Source organism: Copidosoma floridanum, unplaced genomic scaffold (genome assembly GCF_036245765.1).
Source record: "Copidosoma floridanum isolate Cflo_tuat_1 unplaced genomic scaffold, Cflo_Japanese_pri ptg000020l, whole genome shotgun sequence".
Classification (NCBI taxonomy): domain Eukaryota; kingdom Metazoa; phylum Arthropoda; class Insecta; order Hymenoptera; family Encyrtidae; genus Copidosoma; species Copidosoma floridanum.
In genome coordinates, this window is record NW_028321897.1 from 6,979,037 (window position 1) to 6,992,132 (window position 13,096).

The following is a 13,096-nucleotide window of genomic DNA, read 5'->3' on the forward strand; positions in this document are numbered from 1 at the left end:
TTTTCTTTCTTACTTTTCCTTCGACTCTGTCTACGGTCCTTTATTTCACGGTTCTATCTCTTTCTCGCTTTCTCCCTTTCATTCCAACGCACCACTGACACACCAAAGTTACTTTGAATTTGTAATTTTGCCGACCGAGGAAACCTTTTTTTTTTTACCTCTGATCAAAAGATTAATTTTTCATTCAATTTTATTGAAAGAAGTCCCCTTTCATTTCTTTCTTCGACGTCTTTTCTTTTCATCCCCCTTCGAAAGAACCAGTTCCATGCAAACAATCGCGCCGTCATTAATTATTGAATCCAGTTTTTGACCACCCAAGGATAACTGGGGTAAATATTTGAACAGGTACCTCGACGATTGACTGATTAATTGATACTTCTTAAGTTATTCAATCAACATTTCCAGCATTTTTCAAAATCATGCGCAACGTGATGATTTAAATTTTCAATCAACTCTTGATAAGCAAAACGTGAGTATACATGGAAACATACTCTCATGATAGCTAATTCATTCGGTATCGTATTTTCGAAATATAATCTAGCCCGCGTTTGGCTTCAAATTAGATTACAACGCCGAGTCGACTTGGCAGCAAATGTTTGGTAATCGCACTCGCGGGAAGACAAAGCCGATTACGCTAACGTTTTCGAGCAACTACAATTGGAAAGTCAATAATCGTCCTTCCTAACTTAGCTACTGTTTTTACTTGCCATTAAATAAAACTTAAAAATTGGAAAGAACATTCATCCCTTAAAAAACTTCCCAGGCCACCCTCGTACTCGTGCATCCATTTACGCCGAGCACGTATCCGCGTATTAACCCAAGCGTGTTATATTCTTTAATCACCTCCGCCGCGAGCGCCTAATCGCGAGATTGGCTCCGGCCAATCGTTAGCACCGGGGAGCCACCGCTTTCGCCGCGATTGACCTACTTCCTGCCAACCCCTCCCTCGCCCACCTCTAGCATCCTCTCGTCATTCATGCGAGATTAATTTTCCCGCGCTGGTGCTAAATTAATAAAGCCTACCACGCCAGCGCCGATACCTTCGAAAACGCCTCTCTAATTTTAGCCCTCAGCCAACCCCCTCCTCGACACAAGGGACGGATCGTGCGTGAACCCCCTTTTAGGTGCAACTGACGTCATACACGTGGTACACAGTTTTTCGGAGGTCTGTTTTGCGTATGCATGAACGCACCTGGGTCGACGAATCGTGCAGGCGTGCCTTCATCCACAATACAACGCGCGCCTGTATCATGTATAGTGCTGCTTGTAAGTTTAATTATAAATGGCTGTGCAAGTTCACGGGGCTAAGGGGGAGGAGGGGATGGGTGACATCGTCAGAGTTTCGCGAGAATTTTTACCACTGGAACAAAGGTTGTGAATTTCCCTTGAACTTACTGTGATTTTCGTCGAGGCCATTATTTAGTAAAATGTGTGTGTGTGTGTTTTTTTTTTTTTTTTTTTTTTTTCAACCAGAGTGCTGAGATATTGACCAGCTGGTGAGAGAAGCATTATAAATGAATAAAACCATCGGCAACTCCCCTTCCCTTGAAACGCTATAGATAATTCATTCGTCGCGTTAATTAAAAATAATGCCGCGACCTTGTTCAATATTCACGAGTTCCATTTTTATACGGGCTGCTCTGCTGCGGTTGCCGTGGACTATCGAATTGACATTCAAAGTGCGCGTACCGCATGTATCTATCCCTACATTTTTTTTTCGCTCACGCGAGTATAAATAAATGAAAAAAACCAAGTTTTCGTTTACCAATTTATTTGTTTTTCTTTTTTTTTTGGTCAATTTAATAAATCAACGATATTGATGATGCAAAAAAAAAAAAAAAAAAAAAAGGAATAAACTTACAGTATTGCACAGAGTACACGTGCCCAACTCGAAAAGATTTATAACACTGGGGGGTTAATCACCCGGTGGCTTTTATCAAGAGCGCAATTAATTATTCACTCGAGTGGGGGCAGACCTTCCTGAACCGCAATCGCGAGCAGCCACACAATTTTTTTTCCCTCCCAAACATCGTTTTCAACCAAGATATTTAAATCATAATTACTATGGGGGGCTCGGTTGCAGAAAACTTTCGAGCTCCCGCTGCATGTAATGACAAAAAAAAAAAAAAAAAAAGTTGCTCCCGTTCATGTAACCTATTTCACGATAAGATAACGCTCTCCGGCGATGAAATATTATTCGTATTACAACTGCTCACACGCAATCCAACGAGTGTCCCCGTTGATTTGTATGTGCTTGTACGACCCTTCCACCCCCTCACCAATCCCTGTAATTCAATACTATTGCGAACGAATCTGAAGTACGTATATAATATACACGCCAGGTTAAGTATACACACAGCACAGGTACTCTTTTTTTTTTTTTTCTTTTTCATTGCACACTTATAGTGCATGGCTCTACTGTGTCATTTTTTAATGCACGAAGGATAAATCAGCGCAAGGATTCTGATTAGCCGTAAATATATATCATCCCAAATTCGAGCGAGTCAACTGCAGTGATAAATTTTGTCGTAAGAGCTTGAAATTGCCGACAGCGAGGGTATATACCCTCCGAGGTTTTATTTATGTATGTTGTCTTACAAGTATGTACGGGTCACGTCTTGCATGTGCCGAAACAAATATTCACCCTTTTTGGATGAGTAAATCAAAAGCGATAAGGACACCGGCCGATCCCTCGATCATTCAATGTGAAAAGCGTCATTTCCCCGTGTTGTAATATCTCAGACGCGAGCTAAAAAATTCACGCCGCTCTCTCGAGCACTAACAAGGGATAATCATCTCTCAAGCCGTGCATTGTAAACCCTCTCGCCCACATCACAAACACTCATCCCAAATGATCTTATTTAAAGTAAAGAACAAAGCATGCACGAGTAAAAATAAAAATTCGAAGCCCACACATGCGTGGTGAAAAAGGGGGAGAAAAAAAGGTACTTACGGAGCAACTTGTGCGAAGGTCACGCTGTGCGTGGCCGGCATGAGGACGGCCGTGGCGGCGAGGAGGGCGAAGCTCCAGGACACCGCGTAGGGGGACCTCATCTCGCCGGCCGCGGTTTTTCTCACTCCTTCCCTCCCAGCCTCCCGCGTTCACTCTCCCACCCTCTCCCTCTCCCTCTCCCTCTCTCTCTTGCTCTCGTGCTCACGAGAGTCCCCAATACTGCTCTTCGCTTTCCTTCCTGTATCCAAATGCGTTTGTTACCCGCACTATCTCTCCCTTTCTCTTGCTTTATTCCCGTTGTTATTCTACTTTTGCGAGTACTACCGACGATTCACGCACTACGGGGCCACTCCAACACCAGCATGGGCTTGCACAGCATCAGAGGGAAAAGAGAGAGAGAGAGAGAGAGAGAGTGAGAGTAGGAGAGAGAAGGAGAGCGCCGTGGTGCGATGTTCCTTTCCTTTTCAGCTCAATCTGTCTCACCGGCATATACCAACACCCTGTACGTGTTTTTTTTTTTTTTTTTTTTTTTTTTTTTTTTCTTCGCTCTCTCTTATCTCTATGTAGCACTTGGACACTCGCGACTCGCTCTCGTATGCCGGTGCAAAGCTCGACGACTTTTGCTGGCAGTGCCGCCTCTCCTCTTCATCTCCTTCCGAGGCTGCTGATACTATGCTTCTTATGCCCTCTCTGTATCTCCGTTGTTGTCGTCGTTGTAGTTGAAGCAGTAGTAGTAGTCGTCGTCACCTGGCACACGGTGGTAGGAAGGCTGAGGACCGCACGTTTCCTGGGGGAGTCACAGAGGAAAGTGGAATTCTCGTGGCCAGAGACGCTCGTATATTGTGCTTAGTGAGACAGACAGACAGACAGACAAACATACAGAGACAGACAAACATACAGAGACAGACATATGTATGTACACACACGGGTGTGAATGCACGTATGAATGTTTATATACTCTATGCACGGATAAACGTGCATGTATATATATACACATATGAGTACATATGCATACATACGTGTAAACAGAGTTACCGGGTTTACGGAGAAACGTGACGGAAAAAAGAGAGAGAGAGGATGGAAGGGGGAGCTTTTTTGAAAGCACGAGAGGGTTGCAGAGGGCGCGGAGGTTGTTACGGACCCTCGGAGCTACTCGCACGAGGACGAAAGCGTGCTTGCTGCCATGTACCCAACACAAGCTGCTGTTTGCGATACTTATGATGATGATGATGATGATGATGATGATGATGATGATGATTGGGAAAAAATCGTGCCACTATGGATGCTGGTTGACTATGCGGTAGCTATGTGTGTGAACGAGGGCGTGGGAGTGGACGGTGGTGCAAAGGTTGACGACGAGTAAAGCACTGCGGAGGTATGGGATGCCGGGAAAAATACATGTGTGTCAACGTGCAACGACAATGAAACAAATTAAAATAACATGAAATAAATATATATATACAAGTGAGATAACAGTAGAGCGACACAGAGAGACAGGGAGGAAAAAAAAAAAAAAAAAAAAAGAAAAAAAAAAGAGAGAAAAAGCGAGAGAACTATAGAAGCAAGGAGGGACCTGGAAGCCTCTCGGAGAGCAGGGGAGTTACGTGAGCGTTTTATTCGGTAGATAATGCGGCGATGTTGCTCCTCTTGCTCGGTTCTCTCCTCCCCCCCTTTTTTCGTCCCCCTTGGTGATTATTCACACCCGCACCACCACTACCAAACAACCACAACCGTGCCACGTAGTTGTCGGCAGTGCAACAGCAGCACAATCAGCCAATAACGTCCGGGAAGTCGTAGCCACCACCACTGCCCCGCTGGCACCCACGACCGGCACCGCGAAAATTGTTCCGCTTACTTAGCGAATGCCCGAGCAAACACGCGCCAAAGGAAAACTCGAAGCGGCTGGTCACTGTCTCTCTTTCCCCCGGTCGAATCCTACGAGGTCTCGGGGAGCCGCAGCTTCCTCTTGGGCGCTTCAACTCCTCCCAATGCTCCGGCCTCGACTTGGACGATCCCCGAGCCGTGCTCATCCGTCCGCGCGATTCTTTTGGCCACTACCACCCTCGGCATCGTCGTCGTCGTCTTCATCAACCGGTCAACATCCACGACTGGCATCATCACCACCATCCGCGCGATTGCACTGGCCTCATCGCCGTTGGCTCGCTTCTTGTACTGCTGATCCCTCGTCCTGCTATCGTGGGTACTCTCACTGGCCAGCAGCAGCAACAACAACAGCGACATGCTCCTTCTCGCTCTCCCCGGGTGATTCCTCTCTCTTTTTCACACGCAGCGTATACAATTGTCGAAAATCACGCACTCGCGCACGTATCGTACAACCGATGAATGACGGATTACCGCCGAGCTACGCCCACGTTTCGTCGACAACGGCGGCCACGCGGAGCGACGGCTGCATCAACTGCGGGGGTGGCTGCTGCGCTCGGCGTTGGCATGGTTTTCGTTGAAACCTACTGGTGTACGTATACATATATGTTTATGTATATACGTATACAGATGTGCCGGAGCTGTAGAGAGAGAAAGAGAGAGAGGGAGAGAGAGGAGCACGCGACTAGTAAGAACGGGAAGAAGGCGCGCCGCACGGCATCCCGAGTCAGCTTCCTCCTGTCTTATCTCGCCTGTTTTCTCGCGCCTCACGGCTCGGACGGTCGCACCCGCGCAAATACGCGCTCGGGAGTGGCGCCCGACGTTCTGAGGGGCCCGGAAAACGCGAGGGGTTCGCGCGCACGCGCCTCACCACAGGCGACGCGCGCACTTGTACACAGTACACCCTTCCGAGGGGGAGGCATCGATGGATTTCCTCCTCTTGCTGCTCCTATATACGGGCTCCGTGGTCCCCTGTCCCGGGTATCTCTGTATGTATGTATATGTGTGTGTGTGTGTGTGTGTGTGTGTGTGTGTACCGGGGTGGCTGCGCGCCTCTCTCCCCTGAAGCACCTCGCACGCTCCTACCGTGTGTGCAGGTATTGTGTAGCGGTAGCTCCTTTCCTTCTCCGTGTGTGCTCGCATGGAGCCGGCTTTCTTTGGTTCGGCTAGCTAGGCTTGACACCCCTTCACCCTTCTCACCCTCATGCTTTGACTGCAAGTGTGTGCGTGCAGGGCTGCTGCGGTGCTTTCCGACGTCTGGGTTGCTGCTGTTGTGGGAGAAAAGGATACGGAGGAGGGATATCGGACGATGTATATATATATATATATATATATATATATATATATATATATATATATATATACACGCGACGAGTCGCGCACTACTGACCCAAAGGCTGCGTGGGTGCTTGTGCAGCTGATACTGTTCTCTCTCTCTCTTTTTTTTTTTTTTTCGTCATTGCGATTGCGGGGGGACGCAGGTATGTTTCACAGGAGAGATGGTCCTGCTTGTGTCCTGTAGGCTTGGGCTGGAAGGTGTTGTTTATCGAGAGAACCTGATGGATACGAGGGGCTGCGTCCGAAGTCTTTTTCAGACTTTTCCAGTCTTTTTCAATGACTGTAAGGGTGCTTATTTCCTCGAATGGATGTGATGCTTTTTTTTTTTAATTTACTCATTTTCCCCGTAGCATAATATATTGGTTTTTTTTTTTTTTTTTTTTTTTTTCATAATCCAATCAGAAATCAAAATAATAATGGCATCGAGCATGTTTTTGTGTTGTTTTGATGGGATTGTCACTGTTCCGTTTGAATGAATAACTGATTCAAGAGATCACTATTTTAATGATTAACACAATTGTGTGGATGTTAATAGTAACATATTCATAACAACAATGCTCCTGTTTCGTAGTAATAAATATAAATGAAGTACACGTGCACACTGGAGCGGCCAAGGATGCGGAGCGGTGGTAAATTAAAAAAATTTTATTTGCATTTTGTAATATTATACGCCGGTGTGCTTTCCCTCGACGCCACTTTCGGGGAATATTATACCACGTGGTTTGAACACACCCAGCCCAGATGACTATATCAGGAGGTCAAGCTTACCCATCAGGTGAACAAAGGAGTAGTGTAATAAAGTTTCATTCGATACGTTTTTTGCTAAAATGTTGAAAATGTGTGAATTTTAAGTTTTTTTCTTGATTTTCAACTGACAATACAAAATCGTCCTGAACAATGATTGTTGTATACAAATTTATCACTGCATTTTTTTTTTCGTTTGCTACAATTTTATTTTCTGAAACAATTTGTACATGGTTGTATGCACTGCAGTTGTTGCGAATAATTCTGACTATGTGCAAGTACATTGTACCCACGAAAAAAACTTTTTAGTTTGTCATAACGGAAAATCTAAGGAGCTATGTATAGGTATAATAGACAGACTACAATTGGTTTGGTATTGTAAAAACAGCACAAACTAAATAGAAGTTTTCCTATCATACTTAATACATTCCCAAACATACATCATTAGTGGTAAAAAAAAAATAATAAAAAAAAATAACAACATGCAGGTATCGAAGAAACGAGTGCTTAAGTAATGGAAAAAGGAAAAAGAATGCACGTAGTCGTACAGTACGACAAAAGAAAAAAAAAAAAAAAGCATCAAGTAAAATGATGGGAGCAGTAGCAGCAAAGGCGAGGGCCAAGTGAATACTTAATGCGGTTCGCATGTAGTCGCCTAGCAGCGGTGTAGCAGAACAAGCCAGCCAGCCAACTGAAGGTCCTTGACTACACTGGCTCGCATATGAATCTTTTGTACACCAGCACAATGTAGTAAACTCGTTAAAAAAAAAAAAAAAAAAAAAAAAAAAAAAAAAAAGACGGGGACAAATAAAATAAATCCAGAAGACTCTTTCGAAGAGAGTATATCAAGGGAAAAAGAGTCCTAGCGAATAAGATTTTTCTTGAAAATTTCAAATACCGAGCCTTGTTTGCGTATATTCATCCTTCCCTAGAGAGCACGAGGATGCAGAAAGAGGAAGAAAAAAAAAAGTTTCAAAGCAGCTTGTAAACTTGCTTTTTATTTCTTTATCTTCTGAGCCGCACATAATACGTGCCCACACGCATCACGTACACGTCTCTACTGGTACACCGGAAAGAGCATTACAGTAACGACTCCCTATCATCTCCATCCTTTTTTATGACAAGTTTTCGCATCAGAGCTTTCGAGGGTGGTTTTGAAGCCGTACACACTCACACGTGGGCGTGTGTCAGTAGCTTGCACCTATTTCGTCAGCTTTGCCCCGATCAATTAAACATGAGCGGATGACGCTTGTGGCTGCCACGCAAGAGTTTGAGAAAGTCTGTAATTAATGCATGGATGGTGGACAACGTGAGGGAGGTGGGGGAGCAACGGGATCGTCCGCTCGTTGTGGGAGTTAATGCCCCTGGTGGTCCGGCAAAGTTCGGCCGGTGCTCAATTATTGCCGCTCACTGAGAATGATTGCAAAAAACGAGGAACTGAAAGGGCGGTGGATTCGAGCTGCTGCGTTTGTTAATCGGATATCTTGCTTTTTTTTTTTTTTTTTTTTTTCTTCCACTTCGAGAGCTTTAATTGTACGAACCCTCATACTCGATTGTCAAATTCGTTCTTTTGATTCACCCCACGCTGGCTTTTGAGGATACTGTTTGCGACCTAATTAGTTTTGATTCTTTTGTTCTTGTTATCTGTTTAACGAGCCTTTGGTGATTTGGGTTCGGCTTTATTGTGGGCAATGCACGGCTTGAATTTTTTACGTGATTTTAATCCACTTTTCTGATTGCGTCGCTCGAGATTCGATGGTTGTCTGAGTTATAATTTCATTGTAGTCTCAGTCTTTTAATGCGATGAACAGTAAGCTTATTTGTCCTGTGGGCGGTGTCTCTTGAGCTAAGGGTAGTAATTTTAATCAATTATTAAATTGTAAAATAATTTCCAAAATCATGAATTAAAAAGAGCTTAGTGTCATCCAGTAGGAAGTTTAGGGGGTGTAGTTGACAAAATTAGTTTCGCGCAAAGAAAGAAACATATTAGATGAATTAAACATAAAGAAACATAGATGATTAGGTTTCCAAGACTAAAATACGTTGAACATTTTAGAAAACTTATAAACATATAATTTGCACGGTGACAGGACTGTACCACAGAATGGCCCAATTATTTTTACTATCGAACATCAATACTAAAGTATTTGGGTAATATTAAGGAATGCTATGAAATGAATAAAATATTGCTGTTGAAAAATGTACACTAACTTTTTTGATGAAAGTAATAGAATTTTTTTTGGTTTAGGCTAAAGTTTTTTCTACATAATTCTAGCTTCATTACTCTATTTGACCTGGGTATACAAACTCTTATCCAAAAATTGTGTCTCTTCACATGAATAATTTTTGAAATAGATTATTTTTGAAATAGAAAAACTTTTAGGCAAATTGTAGTAAAAAAATTAAGCTATTGTTCATACAATATTACATGCATAATAGTTGCCCGAAATAGGCAAATTCAGCTTTATCCTGCAAATAAACTTATTGTATTTTTGTGAATCATCATGAAACTGTACTCCACAATTAATAAAGTGCTTCTTGTCTACAGTTATACATGAATCATCGTGCTATTATTGTTTAATACAATGTCATTTTACCACGATGCATGCTTTTTTTCAAATATTTGATTTTGTATTGGGAGTGTAATTAATAAAGCCTGTAAAGTGATTAAGTCATAATATTGTTAACTGTTCGTACATCAAAATGACTAGGCTCATGAGTATATCTTAATAAAACCCCAATAAATATGAGTGCTCTAGGAAAGATATTTCATATACGAATGAAAAATAAAGGATGTATTATATTTTTTACCTTTTTACCTTTTTAAAAATTTGAATGAACGAGACAAATGTACATAGTTTATTTTTTCAAGTGCTAAGTAGTGAAAATGCTAGAAGGAAGTAGTCATTAAAGATAGTTTTGTAATTCCAAAAATTGAACAACTGCTTAAAATTAAGTAGTAACATTTCTCTTGTAGCTAGTGACGAAAAGGTAAATCCTGAACGAGCTTAGTGTTCATCATTTTTATAGAAACAACATTACGTTAAGTTTTCACGTAGGATATTTTGAATATACCTTTTCCGAGGGTATGCTACCCTCATGATTGATTTCTGTGAAGATTAATGTAAAAAAATACAGCATTCAAAAATCATAGAAGTATGATTTTTATTTTTTCAAGTTATTCACTATATATTTTCAACTGACGTCAGTTTGAATATTACAAATCCCATGATTTGCCAAAGATTTTCCAAGTTACACGTGAACCTCCAAAATGTGTGACTGTGGCGTAAGTAAAGCCTGGCCCACCATGAAGAAGAGCCCAAAATTCAACTGTTCCTTGCACTACAGCCATAACTTGTGTAATTATGCTAGTTTGATTACCAGTCATTGTACGTAAAAATAATTTGGTTCGATTCAGGACAACTATTGATTGTAGTTCCTCGTCTCCTTGACTTCTTTTACCAATACTATGTACCTCATCAGCACTGCTAAATTCGTACAGTACGAATATCACAGTGATTATGAGTATAGCTGACTTGACTGGCAAAGTAATCATTCTAGATATACAGAACAAATCAAATGTATCAGTATTATCATACAATTTTTACGTAAAAACATATAGTTAAAAATAACCTATAAAACATAATTTTACTTTGCGTGGGTATGGATGAAGATAGTTTTATAATAATTGGTATTAGTTGAATGTGACTCTTAGTATTAACAAAAACATTAAAAATTAAAAAACTTTGTATCAATTGTAGTTATTACTACTAAATAGACTGAGATCAAGAAGTCATATTGTAATACATAATTGTTTAAAGTCAAAGGTAAATTTTTCACAAATCCAGAACATATCATATCAGTTAAATTACTCTACTTAATATTTCATGTGCTACTATAACGTATGTAACTATTTAAATATGCTACTGAACTTTTACAACTTTTTAATATGATTGTGCAGTAATTTCATAATAAGACCATAAAAAATTTTTTTTTGGACTTATTTAATGGTTTAAAAGCAAACTGTTGATTTCTTTGTTCAATAAAAAAGAAAATTTATATTGAAAAATGGTCGTAAACACGTTTTTCCTTGGATAAATGTTTTATAGGTTATAAGTTTTGATACATTGAATTAAATTTTTACAAGTATCTTAGGTAGAAGCGTTAGATTGGTTTATCTACGCAAAAAAAAATCCATTAAATTTTTTCAACTGTAAATTAAAAAAAAACTCATTTTTTAACTTTTTGTCTTAGAAATATAAATTTCGCTGGGCAATAACAAAAAACTTGATATCATAAATCACAAAAACAATTTTAAAATGATATATAAAGCATGTTCACACGAAGTAAATAGGGTATATTTGAAATCAATGAAAACAGAATGCTAAGATTTAGCGAACAATTAACTGTTAACAAGAAAATAAATATAAGTTGTTTGGAATTGTTTTTTCACCGTAATTACTGCGATTTTACTACTTATCAGATCTTAATATTTAAGTTAAAAAAATTTTACTTGTCTATTTATTTGTGATTTGTCACGAAAAATGCTTTGATTTTTATTTTTTTTACTGTCTGCCAGTTGACAGTTTACAAAATGATATGAGATAAATATTGTGAAATTGCGTTTTAAAAGAAAGGGGTACTTTGTACATTTATTATGTACAATATTTTTACACGTTGAAATATTTTGTCATTAAATACAAAAATCGAAACGAATAGATTAGTATTTTCTACTTACGTTGTGAAATGGATGTTTAATTTTCATACAATTCTCTGATACTGTATAGCTTGATGAATTTAGTATAGGATGAAGTTAACAGTGGTTCACTAAACATTCATTTTTACCTTATATACGAAGATTGAGAGGCAATTACTGCACATCTTATCGTGTACAATATACGGAGTTCCCGAAAAACTTCGTACTCTGATAAAAAAAAAAAAAATCTTTTTGAGCTTCACTTGCTTAGTAATTAATAAAGTGAATATTATATCCGCTGTTTTGAATAATATGGTAATAAAAAAAAAAAAAGATAGTTATTGTGATATAACTTTCCCAATGATTCAAACATTCAATCTACATAACTTGTTGCACCCATACAGGTGACCATCTTATTTCTGTTAATTCTGAATGCATGTACCTTTGGAATACAGTTGATGTACAACATGACACAAAATTACGTTGTTGAAAACGATAAAAGTAAAATATAATAATTGACTTTTATACCTAAGTGCGAATTCTCGAAAAAAAGCGATTATATAAGCTTTTTCCCTAGATGTGAAAATATTACAAATTTTGTGTGTTAAAAAATAGATGTAAATCACTAGCGGTATCACAGTTCCGTAGGCTAAATGACTCATACTGCAGTGAATGTCTGCTTAGTTAATTACTAAAAATATATAGAATATATAGAAACATTGTAGAAATACGATTTAATATATAAAAAAAGTTATCTTACTAATGAGTTTAAAAAAAAAAATGTCCACTATTAGATCAACTATAGCAAAACTGTTGTTTAAACCTTACGTACACAATTAAATTACTTCTGTATAATACTCCAGAAAATTCTAGTTGGTATAAAAATGAGCTTTCAATTATCAAATGACTAGACATATTGTTTGCGGGTTCTTCAATGACAATCTTCATTTTGTACCCTAGTCGAACCTGAAAAAAGAGAATATTGCCCTGAAGCAGAAAATTTGTCACCACCCATGTGTCCACAGAGAAGGCTCGCTTGGCCCTTAAAAAAAAGAAATAGAGGTACAAGAGAACCTGGAAAAGGGAAAACAATCGCGTGCGGAACGCGAACGAGAATCGACGGATGAAACGAACGGCCGCTCGCTTGATCGATGAACAGACTGCGTAGCGTCAAATAACGAAGAAAAAAAAAAGATGCTGTAGAGCCGAGTTTTTCGTATTCCACGCGTCTATCGTCGTCGTTGTTGCGAGGCGGACACCACGAGCATTTTTTTGCTCTCCATTTGAATGAAAAAAAAGGAAAAGATCTCGTATTGGACGAAAACTCGTGTATTTTTACTAGCTTGCTGAACGATTTGGAGTGCCGAACAAAAAAGATAGCATAGCACTTTTAAAATTGTCGATTCGGAAGCTCAGGCAATCGTTTACATCTTAATGGCTTCCGCTCTGTCTTTGTTCGAAAAAACGTAAACTTTCGATTCTTC

At 39.8% G+C, this 13,096-nt stretch overlaps 2 protein-coding genes across 8 annotated transcripts in view; both read right to left on the bottom strand.

Moving 5' to 3' along the window:
• Positions 1-3,068, bottom strand: part of Rdl (Resistant to dieldrin) — a 133,444-nt gene extending 130,376 nt beyond the window's left edge. For 5 of the 6 annotated variants that reach the window (XM_089594082.1, XM_089594081.1, XM_089594079.1 and 2 more), the window contains exon 1: positions 2,954-3,068. In XM_089594082.1, the coding sequence (XP_089450208.1) occupies positions 2,954-3,054 (101 nt within the window). In that variant the 5' untranslated portion in view covers positions 3,055-3,068. The remainder of the gene's footprint in view (positions 1-2,953) is intronic. The other variant, XM_089594078.1, reaches the window with a different exon arrangement.
• A 438-nt stretch (positions 3,069-3,506) lies between these two features.
• LOC149374359 (uncharacterized) lies at positions 3,507-5,626 on the bottom strand. 2 transcript variants are annotated; one of them, XM_089593938.1, is made up of 2 exons: positions 4,558-5,626; positions 3,507-3,740 (listed from the first exon to the last, which is right to left on the bottom strand). In XM_089593938.1, the coding sequence occupies exon 1, from the start codon at positions 5,192-5,194 to the stop codon at positions 4,889-4,891; it is 306 nt and encodes a 101-aa protein (XP_089450064.1). In that variant the 5' UTR covers positions 5,195-5,626; the 3' UTR covers positions 3,507-3,740; positions 4,558-4,888. The 2 variants fall into 2 exon arrangements, with proteins under 2 accessions (XP_089450064.1, XP_089450063.1); XM_089593937.1 differs by having other exon boundaries at positions 4,527-5,626.
• Positions 5,627-13,096: the final 7,470 nt, after the last annotated feature.